Source organism: Dermacentor albipictus, chromosome 2 (genome assembly GCF_038994185.2).
Source record: "Dermacentor albipictus isolate Rhodes 1998 colony chromosome 2, USDA_Dalb.pri_finalv2, whole genome shotgun sequence".
Taxonomy (NCBI): Eukaryota; Metazoa; Arthropoda; class Arachnida; order Ixodida; family Ixodidae; genus Dermacentor; species Dermacentor albipictus.
Genome location: NC_091822.1, coordinates 203,312,821 through 203,332,329, shown reverse-complemented (window position 1 = coordinate 203,332,329; position 19,509 = coordinate 203,312,821). Strand labels below are relative to the sequence as shown.

General features: G+C 48.0%; 1 protein-coding gene across 3 annotated transcripts in view; it reads left to right on the top strand.

Annotated features, from left to right (window-relative positions):
- Nucleotides 1–19,509, top strand: part of LOC135897324 (uncharacterized) — a 297,711-nt gene that overhangs the window by 124,648 nt on the left and 153,554 nt on the right. For all 3 annotated transcript variants that reach the window (XM_065425928.1, XM_065425927.1, XM_065425929.1), the window contains one exon: nt 16,109–16,190. In XM_065425928.1, the coding sequence (XP_065282000.1) occupies nt 16,109–16,190 (82 nt within the window). The remainder of the gene's footprint in view (nt 1–16,108; nt 16,191–19,509) is intronic.

The window sequence follows — 19,509 nt, the reverse complement described above, 5'->3', positions numbered from 1 at the left end:
CTGATTACCGCCTCGCCCCTCTATCGTATCCTTTTCCTTCACCCCTTCTATGCCCGCTCCGTCATCTGACCCTGCGACACATTTGACACGACCCCGCTACTTCCGCTCGCCCTCCCCCTCCCGCCGACAATCTCGCTCGCCCCGTCACGCCGTGCTCCTTCTCCGACCTACTCACCGCACCCCCGACCGGAAAACTAGAAAATGCAGCTTGTGGAGGTGAAGCTGCAATGACGACATTGGCACGAAATCCTCGCTTCACCTTACCCAGGAACAAGAATCTTTAGGACGTTCTCGTCGACAATGTTCCTGTGTGCGCGTTGATTGACACCGGGGCGCATGTGTCCATTATGAGTGCTGCTCTTCGCCGTCGGCTCAAGAAAGTTCTGACGCCTGCCCCGAACCGAGTTGTACAAGTCACCGACGGAGGGACTGTCGCTATTGATGGCATGTGTTCTGCCCGACTCACCATTGCTGAGAGACACACCGTCGTCCTCTTCACCGTCATCGAGCATTGCCCTCACGAACTCATTCTCGGTCTGGATTTTCTTGCCAATCATTCTGCCCTCATTGACTGTTCGGCCGGCTCACTTCGCCTTGGCTTGCCTCTTCTTGCCGACCCTGTGGACCCTCCTCCAAGCCATCTGAGCTCAATGGATTTTATTCGCCTACCGCCTCACTCTGTGACACACGTCGACTTGTCCTCACCGGCTGTACCTGATGGCAATTACTTGGCCGCTCCAATTCCTGCCGTTATGCTTACACATGGTGTTACCGTGCCGAACCCTGTGCTGAAAATTACCTGCAACCGCACCTGCCTTGCACTTGTCAATTTCGCGCTAACCGCACCAGTTCTGCCTCAGGGGATCTCCTTGGCTATAATTAGCGCTTTGCAGGATGATGAGGTCGAGCATTCACAGCGGAAGATCATAACAGCTCAGCCCATACCGTGACGTCATCGCATGGTACTGACGTCGACATAAAGAAGATGGTTTCCTTTGACCTTACACCTGCTCAAGCTGAAGCTCTTTACCGCGTTCTTGAAGGCTATCGCGACATTTTTTACTTTGGCAATATACCCTTAGGTCAAACGTCCGTCGTGACCCATCGCATAAATACTGGCGATGCGAACCCTATTCACCGACGTCCATATCGTGTTTCTGCGTCAGAACGAGCTGTTATCCAACAGGAAGTCAAAAAGATGCTTGCAAAGGACGTTACCCAGCGTTCCTGTAGTCCCTGGGCGTCTCCCGTCGTACTTGTCGAAAAGAAGGATGGAACGTGGCGCTTTTGTGTAGATTATCGCCACCTGAACAAAATCACAAAAAAGGACGTGTACCCTTTGCCACCTGTTTATGACGCTCTAGACTGCCTCTACGGTGCCACCTATTTTTCTTCTATCGACTTACGGTCCGGCTAGCGGTCCGGTCCGGCAGATATCCGTCGATGACATGGACCGAGAGAAGACTGCTTTGTTACCCCTGACGGCCTTTATCAGTTCAAGGTGATGCTTTTCGGTCTCTATAACGCGCCCGCCACCTTCGAACGAATGATGGACTCTTTGCTTCAGGGGTTCAAGTGGTCCACCTGTTTGTGCTATCTGGACGACGTCATCGTTTATTCGCCCACATTCGACACGCATCTAGACCGTCTTTCAGCGATTCTTGACGTGTTCCGCCGCGCCGGTCTCCAGTTGAACTCGTCAAAATGTCATTTCGCTCGCCGCCAAATTGCCGTCCTTGGACACCTCGTAGACGCCAGAGTCGTGTGACCCGATCCGGACAAAATTCCCGCCATTACGAATTTTCCTGTTCCGAAGTCTACCAAGGAACTTCGTAGTTTTGTAGGGCTGTGCTCTTATTTCCGACGCTTGGTGAAGGATTTTGCGACCCTCGCACGTCCCCTTACCGACCTCTTGAAGAAAGACGCCTCTTTTTCTTGGGGTCCTGACCATGCCGCATCTTTTTCGCAGCTGACTACTCTCCTTACCACACCTCCAATTTTGGCCCATTTTGACCCGTCTGCCTCAACGGAAGTTCGAACTGGTGCCAGTGGTCACGGCGTAAGAGCAGTGTTAGCACAGCACCAGCGTGGGCATGATCGCGTTATAGCCTATTTTAGCCGACTTCTATCACCCGCCGAGCGCAATTATTCAATCACAGAGCGCGAGTGCCTCGCTCTTGTGTGGGCTGTTTCGAAATTTCGTCCATACCTGTACGGACGCCCCTTCTGTGTCATCACTGATCACCACGCTCTCTGCTGGCTATCCTCGCTCAAGGACCCCACGTGACGACTCGCTCGCTGGGCGTTACGCCTGCAAGAATATACCTTATCCGTGGTATATAAGACGGGACGCTTGCACGAGGATGCCGATTGTTTGTCCCGCTACCCCGTCGACGAACCGGCTGATGCGGACGTCATCGCTTGTGTTTTCTGTGTGTCCCAGTTGCTTCAAATCGGCAACGAGCAACGGCGCGATCCTTCATTACGAGCCCTCATCGACCGTCTGGAGTCAACTCCTGGCGACGCCTCTCTCCGGATCTTTCTCCTTAAGGAGGGGGCATTATACCACCGCAATTTTGATCCACACGGCCTTGACCTTCTGCTCGTCATTCCATCGCACCTGCGTTCGACTGTGCTCCAGCAACTTCACGATGCTGCCTTGGCTGGACACTTGGGCGTCTCGCGCACATACGACCGTGTACGCCGTCGATTCTTTTGGCCGGGTCTCGCCCGCTCCGTGCGGCGCTACGTTGCCGCTTGTGAGCCCTGTCAACGCCGGAAGAAGCCCTCCACGCCTCCAGCAGGATGTCTCCAGCCGATCGACATCCCTCCCGAACCCTTTTTCCGTGTTGGTCTAGACCTTCTTGGACCATTTCCTCTCGCTGGCTCCGGAAATAAATGGGTCGCCGCCGTCGCTACCGATTATGCTACGCGGTACGCAATGACCAGAGCCCTCCCGACAAGTTGCGCTACTGACGTTGCGGACTTTCTGCTCTATGACATCATTTTAGTGCACGGTGCTCCGCGCCAATTACTCACTGACCGTGGCCGCAGCTTTCTGTCGGCAGTCGTCGAGGACATCCTCCGCTCCTGCTTGACAAAGCACAAGTTGAGCACGTCCTACCACCCACAGACCAACGGCCTCACGGAGCGCCTCAACCGGACCATCACCGACATGCTTTCGAAGTACGTTGCGACCGCCCACCACGACTGGGATCTTCACTTACCATATGTGACGTTCGCGTATAATTCATCGCGTCACCACACCGCCGGCTATTCACCATTCTATATCCTATATGGCCGAGAACCCGTGTTGCCCTTGGACACTTTGCTGCTCTCGTCCACACGTTCCGCCCCTGAATACGCGCGCGACGCGATCGCACACGCCGACCACGCGCCCCAGCTCGCCCGCACCCATCTCGAGGCCTCACAGGAGCATCATAGACGCCTCTATGATTGCCACCATTGCGACGTGCACTTTTATCCGGGTTCTCTGATGCGTTTGCGTTTGGGCCTTTCCGAAAAGCTGCGGTCGCACTACACTGGCCCTTACCGTGTGGTACGACAAGTTACCGATGTCACACATGAAATCATCCCCGCCGATCTCTCACCGTCATCATCAGCTGCAAGTGACATCGTTCACGTGGCAAGACTAAAACCATACCACACACCTTTCACCTCGGATGTGTAGATTAAGCACCGGGACGGTGCTTCTACAGCCAGGGGTGATGCTACGGAACAGCCGCCACAGTGTGGCTGCACTGAGGAGGACGAAGACGACGTGTGTGCCGGCTTGATATAGCTTCGCCATTTTGACCACCGTGAGCTTCCCTGTAAATAAGTTGTAAATAGTATTCGGCTTCAGCTTCACGTAATAATATTTAAACATACGTGTAAGTCTCCAATAAATCTACTTGTCTAATAAAAAGTCCCTGCGTATAATGCGTAAAACAAGGGAAATAAAGATGTTGCGCAGACAGAGTCACAGCCCCCTCTCTCTCGACTCCCCCTGAGGTACGGCGCGCGACAGGACCCGGCGCGCTTTCTCCTCGCTTTCTTCCCTTACGCACGCAGGACTGAGCCACCATAGTCGGCTCACCATGCCACGCACCCCCCCCCCCCCCTTTACGCTTTCACTCGCACATGCAGCATGCGGCCGGCGGTCACGATGTTATCGCCCTTGGACTTTATACGGAACATGAGGGCGACGGCAACGGGAGGAATGCGCCTCGAGTGTAAATTGTTAGTGCAATAATATAATAAAACTATCGGGTAACTGAAGCGTCCCGTAGCCCATTACTTTCCAATTACTTTCCGCAAAAGAAGAAGTAACAAAATTGAACTTTCACAATGCGACAATTCGCTCCGCCGCAAAAATATTTTCTTTTTCTTTTGTGGAGAAAAAATGAAAAACGAACCCAATGGAAGGCGTGTTGGCCACAATCGAATACCTACATTAGGCACCTGATGCGTCTGCTGAAAGGATGTCGAAGCAAACGGGAGACGCTTGGTCCACAAGAACCACGCGCATACTGCTCGGTATCCTACACCGTTGACACAAGATTTTCCGCAGAGGTTGCGCTCCAGCGAACGCGTTGCAATTCCTCGAGTCCCCGCAGTGATGGCAGCAAGTGACAATACATTTTTTTTTCTTTTTGTCGTCTGTTAACCCGAAAGCGTCCAAAACTCTGCCAGGCGAAAATCCGCTCGGCCAGAGAAAAACGAACGTGCTTCGAAGTGCGCCGCGCGGTGGTCGGGTCAACGCGAGAAAAATGCATGCGCTCTGGCTGGTTCCGGCAGCCCGCGGCTAGCGAGAACAAAAAAAAATGAAGTCTCAATGTGACCTCGCGAATAAAAGTCAAAGTAGAAAAATAAATAAGAACGTAGTTACCTTTGCTGGCTTTAGTGTTTTGACATGGATGCTTTGGCGCAGGTGAACAAAAAGTATTGATATTATTGTGTGTGACATGACGCCGCAAATGAACCACCACAACGCTTCGTCTCGTCAGAGCTCGCTGCGTGCTTTGTGAATCTGTATGATAGTATGTTGATTTGGCTTGTCTCGTTATATAGCCCGATGTACGACTGTAGAAAAGTCAATGCGCCTTTGGCGTAAAATGTTTATGACAACCTTAAAACCATAATTGGGGCACGGCATCTGGCCTGCGGACAGCATGGCTCACCCGCTGCTGCTGTTTGTGCAGGTTCTGCCGTGGATTTTGCATGCAACGCCCACCCCGGTATCAACGACCAACATCACCGTGATACAACCATTGATGCTTTGCGCGGGCCACGTTACAAGCAACAGCACATTCAAGGGATATCGACCACGAGGTGTGACGTCACCAGCAGCCGATCTACTTAAGGAACGACGCGACACCGACCAGATCAGAGGGCACGGCATCTGGCCTGCGGACAGCATGGCTCACCCGCTGCTGCTGTTTGTGCAGGTTCTGCCGTGGATTTTGCATGCAACGCCCACCCCGGTATCAACGACCAACATCACCGTGATACAACCATTGATGCTTTGCGCGGGCCACGTTACAAGCAACAGCACATTCAAGGGATATCGACCACGAGGTGTGACGTCACCAGCAGCCGATCTACTTAAGGAACGACGCGACACCGACCAGATCAGAGGGCACGGCATCTGGCCTGCGGACAGCATGGCTCACCCGCTGCTGCTGTTTGTGCAGGTTCTGCCGTGGATTTTGCATGCAACGCCCACCCCGGTATCAACGACCAACATCACCGTGATACAACCATTGATGCTTTGCGCGGGCCACGTTACAGGCAACAGCACATTCAAGGGATATCGACCACGAGGTGTGACGTCACCAGCAGCCGATCTACTTAAGGAACGACGCGACACCGACCAGATCAGAGGGCACGGCATCTGGCCTGCGGACAGCATGGCTCACCCGCTGCTGCTGTTTGTGCAGGTTGGTTCCCCATCCACAGACTGCTGTTACCATAGTGACAATAGATTTTTAGTTGTCCTGCCGTGCCCTGGTAGGCTTCATTGCATTGCTATTGACTGTTGGTCCGTGCTGATGCTGTTGATGTCGGGAGACATAGAAGAAAACCCCGGGCCTAAGACAGCTGAACTGTTACAGACGATTATTGATAATCAAGCCGCGTCTGACTGCCGGTTGACTAATATCAGCAAGGATATTGGTCAACTTAATGAAAAGACTGATAGACTGACTGATTCCTTGGCAGTGATACAAGAATTGAACAAAAGAATTGAATATCTTGAGGTAACAGTTCAGCAACAGGCCAGGAAACTGACTGAATATGAAAACTATAGTCGTCGTAACAATCTGCTGGTTTTTGGTGTTTCTGAAAAAATCGGCGATTCAGAGACGGAGTTAAAGGCAGCTGTCATAGATAAAATTTTTCACGATACGCTGGGAGTTGAAGTAAAAACCGTCGAAAAAATTCATCGTATAGGGAAAAAGAACAAAGAACGACCTAGGCCAATTATTATGAAATTTTATGACAGCAGAGAAAAGCAACAAGTGCTAAAGAACTGCAATAAACTGAAAGGACAATCGGTTAGTGTAAGCAATGATTATGCAAAGGAAACGGTAGCGGTGCGAAGGAAGTTGTGGGAAAGTGCCTCTGCTGAAAGGGCGCAGGGCAAGAAAGTCTTTTTGATCGACGACAAGCTCAAAATAAATGACAAGTTATACACATGGGACAACGAGAAGAACGCACGCTCGCTCCTGAACTCCCGAGATAAGTTCAAGCAACGCACTAGAAAAGCAGGCAACTCGCATGATGGCTCTGACACCTCGGATAATTCCGGCGAATCAATGCCTGAACTCACCCCGTCATAGCTACGAATCTTATCTTTGAATGCTCGTAGCCTTTTTAACAAAGTAACCGAATTAGAATATGTATTACTGACAGAAAGTCCACACGTACTCGTCGTAAGCGAAACATGGCTAAACAACGGTGTGCCTAGTCACTGTATGGTACCCCCAAATTACCAGATGTTCAGATGGGACAGGGATACTCGTGGTGGGGGTGTTGCAATCATTGTCAAAAGATCTATAGATGCAGTAACGGTCGAGTGCACTTTGCCTGAAACAGTTTGGTGCAAAATTACTTATGCGAGTGTTACTTACCTTGTTGGTGCAGTGTATAGGCCGCCTGCCACTTCACCAGAGTTTTTGGATGACCTTAATATGTTCTTATGCACTCACTTGAACCGTACCACCAGACTAATAATGACCGGAGATTTTAATTTGCCAGGCATCAACTGGGACAGACTGATGCCTGGGAACGTTGAAATTTCTAGTTCCGAAGCACTGCTGCAAATAATGTTTTCGCACAATCTTAAACAAATCGTGGAAGAAGACACGAGGGTAACACTCGAATCACGGTCACTTTTGGACTTGGTGTTTCTCTCGGGCAGAGTGGGTGACTATACTGTGTCTGTTAGGGACGGGATATCTGACCATAAAATGGTTTCTGTGCACATTCCGATCAGAACAGACACTCGTGGCCAACCCTTTGTACCTGTGCAATTTAAGGCTTATAGGCAGGCAGACGACACATCCATTCAAGATTTTCTAGAAATGTCATATAGTGAATTCGAACTTGCCTGCGATTGTGAACCAGTTGAAGATCTATGGCTACGTTTCAAGAATATCATAAAACATTGCGTTGACAGATTCATTCCAACTCGACAAAAGAAAATAAAACCCCGTAACCCTTGGATTAATCGACCTATTATACACATCAAGCGCAAGATAAAGAGGCTGCGCAGGAGAAAAGACAGCTCAGCTGAGGTATCGAAATTACGAAAGAGTTTAAAAACGGCTCTGATGGAATCAAAAGAGCAATTTTTTAATAAAAAACTATGTAGCTTCGTTAAAACGGCACCTCGGAAGTTTTGGCTTTACCTTAGTGGCAACAAAGAGGAAATAAATAGAATTCAAATTAGTGACAACATAGTAACAGAAAAAACAAAAATAGCAGATCATTTCAATAACTTTTTCCAGTCTGTTTTTTCTAAACCAAGCAATGACGACTTTGACGCGTACCCGCCTTCCTCCCTCTCATGTTCGATGGAAGACCTGGTCGTGACTCAGGCCGGCGTGTTTAATCAATTGTTACTTTTGGATTCTAAAAAGGCTAGCGGGCCGGATGGGATTCCAACCCAGTTTTTAAAGCGATACGCTGAGTGGATATCATTTTTCTTGACAATAATCTTTACAAAGTCCCTACACACTAACTCGTTGCCACAAGATTGGCGGTGCGCAGTCGTAACACCTGTTTTTAAAAACGGCGACCGACTACTCGCAAATAATTATCGCCCAATTTCCCTGACAAGTATCAGCTGTAAACTATTAGAACATATCATAAGTAAACATATACTAACTTTCCTCGAGGATAACGCGTTCTTTTATCAGTATCAGCACGGATTCCGAAGAGGGCTATCTACCATAACACAGCTCATAGAAACGATACATGATTTTAGTTCAGCCATAGATGCCCAAGAACAAATAGATGTCATTTGCGTAGATTTTGCAAAAGCATTTGACAAGGTTCCACACAGTAAATTACTTTTCAAGTTATACAGAGCAGGAATTAGCGAAACCATTCTTAAGTGGATTAAAGCCTATTTGAACAATCGCAGGCAGGTTGTGCATGTGGATGACTGTTTTTCTTCTACACTAGAAGTACTTTCTGGCGTTCCTCAAGGATCGGTTTTAGCTCCATTACTGTTCCTAATTTATATTAATGATATTAACGAGGTTACCGAATCTCCCGTAGAATTGAAGCTTTTTGCAGACGACTGTTTAATTTATTCTCGAATAACACAAGCTACCGACCAAATTAGAATAAACCGTGTCCTTCATTCCTTGCATCTTTGGTGCGAAAAATGGGACATGGAAATTAATTACACAAAATCAACTTTTACGCATATAACTAATAAGAAGACTGTGCAGCTATTTTCTTATAATATTGGAAAAAATAATCTAAAAAATGTTGATACCTTCAAGTATTTAGGTGTTACAATTGCACATAATCTGCAGTGGCATAAACATATTAATAATGTGTGCTCGACAGCTTCCCAAAAACTTTACTTTCTGCGGAAGAAATTGGAACATGCAACAAAAGATGTCAAGCTGATAGCTTACAAAACATTCATCCGCCCATCCTTGGAGTACGCTAGTGTTGTCTGGAGCCCGCACCAAAAAGTCCTAAAAGATAAACTGGAACGAATTCAAAGAATGGCCGCTCGTTTTATTTCGTCAAGATACAGAAGAAGGGATTCAGTGACGGAAATGCTGAACTCATGTGGGCTCGAGTCACTTGAAAATCGAAGGAAAAAATCAAGACTAAAGCTTTTATTTCAAATAATTCAAGGGCACTTTAAGATTAAATCAAATAGATATATTCAGCCTCCGGGAAAACGGAGCGCGAGAACAAACCACACACGATCCATCAAGCCTTACGAGTCACGTGTTGATGCTTTTCGTTTTTCTTTTTTTCCTGATGTGATCGAAATTTGGAATGGTTTGCCTGTTGAAGTTGTCGAGCAATCGGACGTGCACAAGTTCGAACGTACTATCGACATCTTTTGTCAGGAGCACCCAACTTGATGATTATGATATATGAATTTTGTATGTTGTGCAAAATTGTACATTGTTGTACATTGTATTCCCTCCCTGTAACGACCCTCAAGCGAGGGTCAACAGTATCAAATAAATAAAAAAATAAAAATAATGTTCCCGACTTGAAAATCCAAAGCATGACTTTGGAAATGTCAGTGCGCCTTTCGCACCCAAGGTTTATGAGAACTTTATACCCATAAAGTTTCAGAACTGAAATTCATGCGCTCCGTAGATTCCGCGGCCTCCGCGAAATGCCGCGACGAGCCCGCTCGCCATCAAAACGCCCTTGAAACTACGAGCCGTTCATTTGAGGGATCGCCAGCCGTTCGTGCGCAGGCGCGATAGAGAAAATCTGTGGGCTTGGGCTCCTTGCAAAGCCCCTCTTTAAGGGACTTTAGCTCCTTGAATATATGACTCTGCCTAGGCACTACGGAGGAGGTTTCTTAGCATGTGTTGTACTCGTTTGTCCGCTAGACATGCCGGCATTGCGGAGTGGGGTAGAGTTTACGCTCCGACGCTGGCTGCCCGCTGTTAGATACGGGGCCGTTTTCTGAGCCTACTTCGAGTTCACCAGACCACATCGAATCGCACCACAGCTAATTAAGGAACGCAGAAGCACGGATACCACATTCCTAGAGCATTCCTTGATTGATCTCTTTCGAACTTCTTGCCACGGGCCGCAGCGTCCGAGTTGCTGCCGGCCCGTAATGACTCTAAGACTGTTAATATACGCTCACTGTAAATAATGTAAATAAACCTCCCAAATTTTTCATCCCGAAGTCCTCGTCAACTCCTACAACTGGTTGCTAGCGGTGGGATCGCCTCCAAATGCAACAACAGGTGGCAGCGCTACGGATCAGCCTTCGTCGAGAGAAATCCTGAGGAATCCGGAACAGCGAAAGAGAGCCTTCGTCTAAAGGAGTCGCGAGGAACCGGGAAGAGCGAAGAAGAGAGAGCCTTCGTCGAAACAGGTCCTAAGAAACTGGGAACAGCGAAGAAGAGCGAGCCTTCGACCCAGAAAGTCCTGAGGAACCGGGAACAGTGGACCAGTGAACCAGATGGCAGGGTGCTGCAAACGTAAGTGAGCGCGTGGTTTTTTTCCTTTTGATTCGCCAGACACAAATGTTATGTGTTCATTTTGATAGTTCTGGGAATCGGGAATTTGTTGCATTGTGTGTTTGCACACATTAATTAAGGAAAACAGTTCTAACCACCAGTCGGGGCAGCTGCCATGGATCTTAGAAGGTTGACGAGGTTAGACTTGTTGTTGGTGTGCGATGATTTGGGAGTTGAGGCGGACGAACAGATGAAAACGCCAGCTATCATAAAGGCGATTCAAGATAGTGGCAATGATGATAAAAGCATTGAGCTTGCCTGGGATGTATTACAAGAACCACGGGAGCGTGAGCGTCGTCAACGTGAGCGTGAGCGTCGTGAACGTAAGAGTGAGCGTAAGCGTCAAGAACGCGATAATGAACGGAAGCGTGAGCTTCAAGAACCTACTCTTAAGTGTGAGCGTCAAGAACGTCAGTATGAGCGTCAAGAACGTGAGAATGAACGTGAACGACAGTATCAAGAACGTAAGCGTGAGCGTGAGCAAAAGTATGAGAGAGAGAAGGCAGCGTTGATCAAACAGCTACAATATTTTGATCAATTAATGGCACAGAGACAACGGCTGTCTGAAAATTCTGTAGGCAGTACAGCGCACAAGAATGAGGAAGTGTCTACTGGATTTTCGCCAAAATCCGACGAGAAGAGTAGTGCCTGTGAGATTGGCTGCACATTCATAGGTGAAGGGAAAAGACTAGCTGCTAACGATGCCTTAGTGGCAACAGAGGCCGTTAAAGGTCGCAGTGAGAGCGACGAGGTGCTGTGCCAACAGATGACTAGAGACAGCTAGGCCAGCTGCGAACAAATTGGCACAGTTACCGCGCGTGTGCGTCGCTTGTAACGTAGCGAGGATGCTAACGAAGAAAAGGGTACTGCTGACCGGATAGACACGAGCACCCATGTCGAGTCAGATCTCCGTGCCGAAGTGATGTGCGAGCTGGACGATGCACTTGAGAGTAGTTCTCAGGATGGCGAGCTGCGTAGCTCAAGAGAATACAACTGCATTGTTCAGGGATCGGTGCAGCTCTCCGCCAGTCTAGGTAGCCTAGATAGGAATGATTCAGTTATTAATCATTCGGACTGTGCGCGTGAGACAACGATCGATACCGACGGGCTGTGTGCCGATGCAGAGCGTGAGCTGGGGAATGCAGTAGAGGGCAGATCGCAAGAGTGCGAGTTGCATAACTCGAGTAAAGCCTGCTGCATTGTTCAAGAGTCGGTTGAGCTGTCCGCCAGTCGAGGCAGAGAGAGTGCTGATTTAAATGAAAATCAATCAGACTGTGCGGGTAAGAGACCGATCCGAGCCGATGAGATGTGTAACGGCCAGCACGAGGCGCCAGAGGACGGCATAAAAGAGACTTCAAAGAAAAAGTGCCGCAGAAAGAAGCGCGCTAAAGATCGGAATGCGGTGACTAATGTAGCGCCGCCAAAGACGGCGAGAGACCCAAGAGGGCAGGGCGCGAAGCAAAGAAAGGTGCGGTCGTCACTGACGACGTGTGCGCATCAAGCACGTTCGAGCCACAGGTCAAAAAGAGACCGAGAAGCATGTTCTGCACGGACGCGGACAAAGGGCACGGGGCAGTTAAATTCCTCGTCGTTCCATCGTTCTTTTCGAAGCTCAGCGTGCAGTACAAAGAAGCGCAAGGTGGCAAGACGAGACCAGGTGGGGAATTGCGACGCGGTCAATCGAGTTCGTGTTGAAAGCCGGGCGCCAGGACGCAAATTGGCAGGGGACTGTAACGTCTTGGGGGAGCTGATAGTGAGTCAGCCCTTTGTTGTTCCTCGGCAGCCAGAATAGCTTTCAAACCGCGACCACATCGAGTACGGCTCAAAGTATGTGTCAGACGTAAACGTTTGGTACGGGAGGCCAAGAGAGCTTCCGTAGAAGTAAAACGTTCTGTTTTGTTTTAGTTTTGAACATTTGGAAATTTTCCCGATTTGAGATTAGAGTTTCTTTCAGTATGTAAGGTTTGAGCTTTTTTATGTTTTGTTTGATAAGCTCGAGATTTGAAAGACGCGTTTTTTTTTTGTAAACATGTAGTATCGCGAGGTGTTCATTAATAAGTAAATAGGCTCTCTTTTTTTGTGCGTGTGTAAGTAACCTGAGTGTCAAGGTTATTGTTGAGAGGCCTATCGTAACGCGCGTGTGTATTAGTTAACCTTCTTTTTTTATGTGTTTTTTTATTTTCTAAGGTTAAGCGCGTAGATTTTCAGTGAGTGCATGATTTGTACTGAGAAGCGTTCTTGGTTCCATTAGCGCGTGTCCTGTGTGGACGGAAGGAAGCAGATTTATGACTGGGTTGCTCGTGTGTGTTGAGGGCAGCCGTATTCTGACTTCTTTAGTGAGCGTGCGTAGAACTAGTAATTAGGAGAGGCTTTTTTTAAAGGGTTCTGCGGAGTGCGTAAGCCCCGCAAGTTTAATTGTTCGGTTAAGTTACGTGTCCTGTTTGGACTAGATAAAGACACGTAAGTAGGCGTAATGAAAAGTTTGCCTACGACGCAAGTACGCGTTCTGATTAGTGACCACAAGGCTAGCGCGCTTGTGATTACGTACTTCTAGAGTTGACCGGACTGTTCAATGGCCCCAATACGTGCGATAAAATGCCACTGGGCTAGGGTGAGAACAGGCTGTTCGCGAAATTAGGCCACTCAAGTTATGTTCGGCTGTTTTCATTGTTTGTTTGCAACGACAACGACCCTTTGTTTTGCTACAACAATGGCACTCTGGTTTTCTCGGCATTCGGAGAGAAATGTATAACGGTTTGGAAAGGTGGTTGGAACTGCTTTGTCAAAATTGGGGAAATAAAAGATCAGGGTTCATTTTGACTCAGTAATAGCCTGGCGAGTCAGGGGTGAAGAGCCTGCGCTTACACGTGGTGCAACGCTGTTTTGTTTTGTCTGTTTGACGTACGTTCTCCAGGGCCCAGGATCCCGAAGTTCGTCAAACGAGGCTCGACCCCAGTACCCTGCAGGTTCTTTCAGCGTTCCTCTAGGCCAGCGAATTGAGTTCACCGGCCATTCCGAACTTCCGGGGCGAGGACGAGCTGTTAGGTACGGGGCCGTTTCGTGAGCCTACTTCGAGTTCACCAGACCACATCGAATCGCACCACAGCTAATTAAGGAGCGCAGAAGCACGGATACCACATTCCTAGAGCATTCCTTGATTGAAATCTTTCGAACTTCTTGCCATGGGCCGCAGCGTCCGAGTTGCTGCCGGCCCGTAATGACTCTAAGACTGTTAGTATACGCTCACTGTTAATAATGTAAATAAACCTCCCAAGTTTTTCATCCCGAAGTCCTCCTCAACTCCTACACCGCGCGGCGAGCCAGTGGGCACGGACGCCCCATTTGGTGATCGCTGCGTCTGAAGATATGTTGGACAGACTTTCTCGCGCCTGCGGCGCTGGTGATGAGTCAGTACGGCTGGATTGAACCTTTGCCCCTTACGGCGCTCTACCTTCAAAGAACATCACTGATGAGCAGTAGGGGCCGTAGTAGAGGCCCGGCCTGCCCTCCTGGTGCAATATCTTCGCTCTTGGCAGGTTTTTCGTATGTTGCTGTCCGCGACTTTTCAGGAGAATTCTTGAGTGGTCCCCTTTCAGTTGAATAAACGCACAGCGCCTTAGCAACCGCGGTTTAACGCCACTGCCTGTTGTCACGCCGTGAGGATTATTGGCTTTGCGTCCCGCCCACGTTAGGTTAGAATGCCTTAGGTTTAGGTTAGGTTTAGGTTGCCTTAGGTTAGGTTACATTAACGTAAAAGGCGTTAATGGCCGCGCAACCGCGCGGCTTATTCCCGCAGCGGTTGCGCCGTGCGGATTTTTGTCTTTGCGTCTCGGCCACGTTAGGTTAGGTTAACGTCAGGTTAGGTTAGCGTAAAAGGCGTTAGGGTGGCACAGCGTATTCTCACAATGGTACGCCGTGAGGATTATCGTCTTTTCGTCTCGGCCACATTAGGTTATGTTAGCATACGAAGCGTTAGGGTAGCGCGGCGTATTCTCATACCGTTTGGAGGAGCGTCGAGCGTCACCGGCGGCCTTTCAGCCACTTGCGTTCAAACGCGGTTGCTAAGGCGGTCTGACTTCTAGATTTTCAACACATGCGGCCTGGCCTCTGCTACGATCCCTACTGCTACCACGGAAACATCTGTGATGTTATTTCCAAGGTACATCGCCGTAAGGCGCGAGAAGCAATGGTCCGGCACGACTGACTTAGCACGAGCGCCGCAGGTGCGAGACAGTTGGTCTGACATAGTGGTCCCCAAATGAGGCGTCAGGGCCCGCTGCTTCACCTATTTTACTGCGCCGAAAGCCAGCGTCGGAGCGTAAACAAACTCAACCCCACTCCGCAATGCCGGTACGCCGGGACAAACGCATACAACGCGCGCTAAGAAATTTCCCCCGTAGTGGCTGGGCGGAGTCATGTGTTCAAGGAGAAAAAGCCCTCAGATTTTCTCTCGCGCGCCCATTCTTACTCGCGCCTGCGCACAAACGTCGGGCGATCCGTCAAATGAACGTGTCGTCTTGAAACTGTGCTCGGATCGGGCTCCTTGCGTTACGATATGTGACTCCCGGTGCATGGGCGTTGCCACGAAATCCAGCCTGCTTTCGCAATGTTCGCGCTGAAATGTCTTTTCGAGCATGAAAAGCACATTCTAGACAAAATGCAGCACTATTTGCGGCGCCGGGGGTTGTTTTGGTCGGCGGCGCATGACAGCAAGAAAAAATTTCGGGCAGGAGTTGGGGGGGGGGGGGGGGCGCGGAGCCCCATAAGCGCGCCGCCCCCCGGCTGCACCCCTGACCACTTGCTACCCAGTGACCCAGGTAGGCGGGAAAGCGGTTGAATACAAACGTATACGGATAGATACATAGACAGATAGCCCTCGGTAAGTGCATGGAGTATCCTAAGAATGCTAACGCATTGAAAAAGGTTAACCTGAAGAACGTTCGGTTAGCTACCCTGCGCTGTGAATGGGATAAGAGGTGAGCAAAAAGGGAGAGAAATAGCACTCGCTGCGCGCACCGGTAAAAGGGCGCACCAGGTGTGCGAGCAGTCGCAGTGACTCGTCCACATGAGCAACATGAGTGGCGCTCTCCTTGCTTTCTGCGCCTGTAGCCCATAATCCAATGGCCTTCACCTCTGAAACGGTATTCAATATAGCCGGTTTAAAGCGGTCCAGAGGGGGCAGTACTGGACGTTGAAACGGGAGCAGAGGCAAAGGAGGTGTTGTTCAATAGCCTTCAGTGCAAAGCTTAAAAAGAACGATAATGCAGTCAGTGGTAACCCCTGATTACACCAGGGTACGTATTGTAAAAGTGAACCTGCTGCCGTCCTTGTGATCTCTTTCTTTGTGTTTGCGTGTAAAGTACTGCAGATGTCCCGTACAGATTGATGGGGAAGCATGGAGCCAAAATGGGCGTCTTGAACCCGGGTTGCGACAACGCACAGGTGAGAATCGTCCCTTTCACTAGATTCAAACACACTCTCCCAAGCTGATCCGCAAATCTCGATAAAAACTACATGCCATTCACGACGGCCTGAGCTCACGGGAACAAAAGAAACAAAGTGAGTCCTCGCACAAGGCGTTTATAGTGCCTATAATAATACCATGCAATGAACACACAATGAAACAATCCTTGTAAAGCTAATCGAACATGAAGAATCACCACTGGCAGCTGCAGATAGGATTCAAAAATAACATCGATAGATGTAATGCATGGGTAGTGACTTTCCCCCTCAAGTATACCATTGGCTCGTATAAGGTAGCGATGGCGCCCAGAAGGCAGAGACCTTGAATGAAACTGTTTCTCAGCAGTGACCAGTAATTAAAGGCGGATTTGGTCGTATCGAACGACGGAGATGACGTGCACTGTACAGTTCGAAGCAAAACATGCGTAAGGAAGGCTGCGCCGCCAGGGCGGTGCCGCATGCAGCTGATGCGCTGGTGGTGCGTCCGGAACGCAGCAGATGGAGTGTGGAGTCTTCCGCGTAGAGCATTGTGGAAATATCGCTCGTGATTGCATGTTGTTGCATAAATAAAACACAGGTTGTAACTATTTACAGACTGTGTTGAGACTAGCGGCGAAGCGAAATGAAGGACAGCACTGTGTTGATCCTCGTATTCACCTAAGCCTCCTATGCAAAACTATATACGGAGTGGTTTGCTTATTTTAGATCCTACGAAATGTTTAAAAATCGCCTATGGCAGACAACGTAATTCTATTTCTTCAGCCAAGCTCGCACATCACTCACACAACAAACCCAGGAATTCTGGACATTCGTTCGGTTTCCTTTTTTCGCCACCGCGTGGCGACTTTAAAGAATTCAAGTTCGCGCCGTGACGTATGCCATGACGTATGCCATGACGTATGTCATGACGTATGCCATGACGCGCAACTAAAGGAAACGCAATAAAAAGAAGCAAACCCAGAGACTGCTGTTTTACTTCAGTACTTGGAAACGAGCGCGCTTATGTATCAGACTTATCTCAAAGACGACCAGCTACTTGCTACGCAAAATAAAGCAAAAAACCTTTTATGATAAACCCGCTCAACCAATTTGATAGAGAATTGCTGCACTTACGTGAGAAAGTTAAACCGCAGTGATTGCAGAAAGGAGAATTTTCATTTAGCCCTTGGCATTTTTTTACAAGAATTGCCGAGAATCGGTAAACCTTAAAAAATAATAGAGGTACAAAGTTTGCAAATCCGTAACTCAGCATCAAAACAAATATCGCATTTCTAAAAACTTGATCCGTTGGAGCATCTACATCGGACAAATATGATGTATGAATTTACGACCTATGTGAATTTGTTACAATGTTTCAGAAGGTTTTCCAAATGTAATCTTGAGAAGTTAGTGCTCTATTGGAGAGTGGCGTACGATATATAATTCTTGTCCGCTTTAAATGAAATATTTGATGCAGCTTACAGAATTGCGATATCGTTTTTATTTGCTAAGGTACAAAGTTGCATACTTCAAATCTTCTTTCTTGAAATTTCGCAATGTTTAAGAATTTATGTAAAAAGAAGGTCCTAAATAAAAAATTGGCGTTCTGAAATCGCTCCATTTTAACTGTTTCTTTTAAGTTCAACTAACTAATCAATTTCAGTGCAGTGGTTGCTCTGAAGAAAGGATTGCCGATTTCCCATGTAGAGCCCCCGTGTTGAATCTTCCCCGTAAGTTGGATTTAGAATAATATATTTGTTGGTAGAATATGTTTGTAAAGCAGCTTGGGAAGGAAGAAGAGCAAAGAAAGCGGAAAGGCCTGTTTAGCTAAAAATCACTGAATGCTTACTTTTGGAATTCTACACTCTAAAAATTTTAACACCCTTAAGGGTGTAAATGACTTGTCCCATGGGTGACACCCTTTTTGGGTGTATTGCTACACCCCAAGCAACGGGATGCAAATTAACACCCCACAAAAGAAGGGGTGTTAATATGACGTCACCTCGCCTATAGGTGTAAAACCAAACAACACCCTTTCTATATGGGGTGTAACGCAGACACCACCCTTTCAATATGGGTGTAGCAGGGACAACAGCCTTCCAAAAGGGTGTTATCCCTGCAAGTATTTTAGCGTTCGCTACAGCCATGTAGTTGATGGCCAGACTAGCTGTTGTGAATGCTGCCTAGCCTTAGCTATGGTACTACCTTGTTCAGTATGAGCCAGAATCTGTGAGGCGTCCTCATATTGCGCTTCTGGTCCGTCATTTGGTGGCATAACGTGCGTCCCTTTCAGGCAAACAACTTAAGGTTTCGCCATTGCAGCAAGGCACACAGGCCATGCTTTTCGTAATCTTCCTCTGCAGTGATAGTACACTGCCGGCAGGATGCAGAGCGCAATAACAATGCGCGCTGCACTAAGGACACAGGATCTCCCGCACCTTGGCGCACCAGTACTTATAACGCCGTGGAAACAGCACACAGCCAAAAGCATGGTTACATGCATTTCAGAAATAATTAAAAACCTCCACTTTTCTTGGTCAAAAATTTTCGCAACCCCAGCTCGACCAGGAGGGAAAGACACCACAGCTCGTTCTTGTAGCTCATATTGAATGAAATTGAGCGCAAGCAATGCATGGATTGGCGACGGTAACAAGTGCAGTACTACAGAAGCATACGTTTGCCTGTCAAGCAGTTTTTTGCCGTTTTAAGCACACATTTTATACCTCTATTCATTAAAGTTGTCATTTATCTCCACGGGATGCTTCTACTAGTACTTTCACATATGACTTAAAGGTAGCACTGAAAGCCAAAGAACAAAGTGCTTCCACGCCGATTAATGTTTCAGCATTTACGAACAAAACAGCATGTGTAGCTGTGCATGCTGTTCAATATATAAGCATGTACTATTTCCTGAAATATATGTATGCTCCATTTACTGCCAGTGACCTGCTTATACCCAATAATTTAGTTTATTTTTCACCATGTGCTTGCATTGAATATACCACAGGCATTGTAAGTTAAGCTACCAGAATAACAATCAGCTAGTCTAAGGTTACCTAATTGAACAAAATCATTGTAAAATTTGTGACGAAATGTCAGAAGAAAAGTATTTATTTCATTAAAGAGAAATGGTTACATAATAATGTTTGCACATTTTAAATGCAAAAAGGAAAATAGGGAGTAAAACCATACTAATACAAAGACATAAGCACCAAATAATGGGCACAGGCTTGCTCAATTAAATTTTAAGCAGAACAGTTTTTTTAAGTAGCCTGACTACGAACTATTTATTACATGTTTTCATTCGAAAAGCACTGCA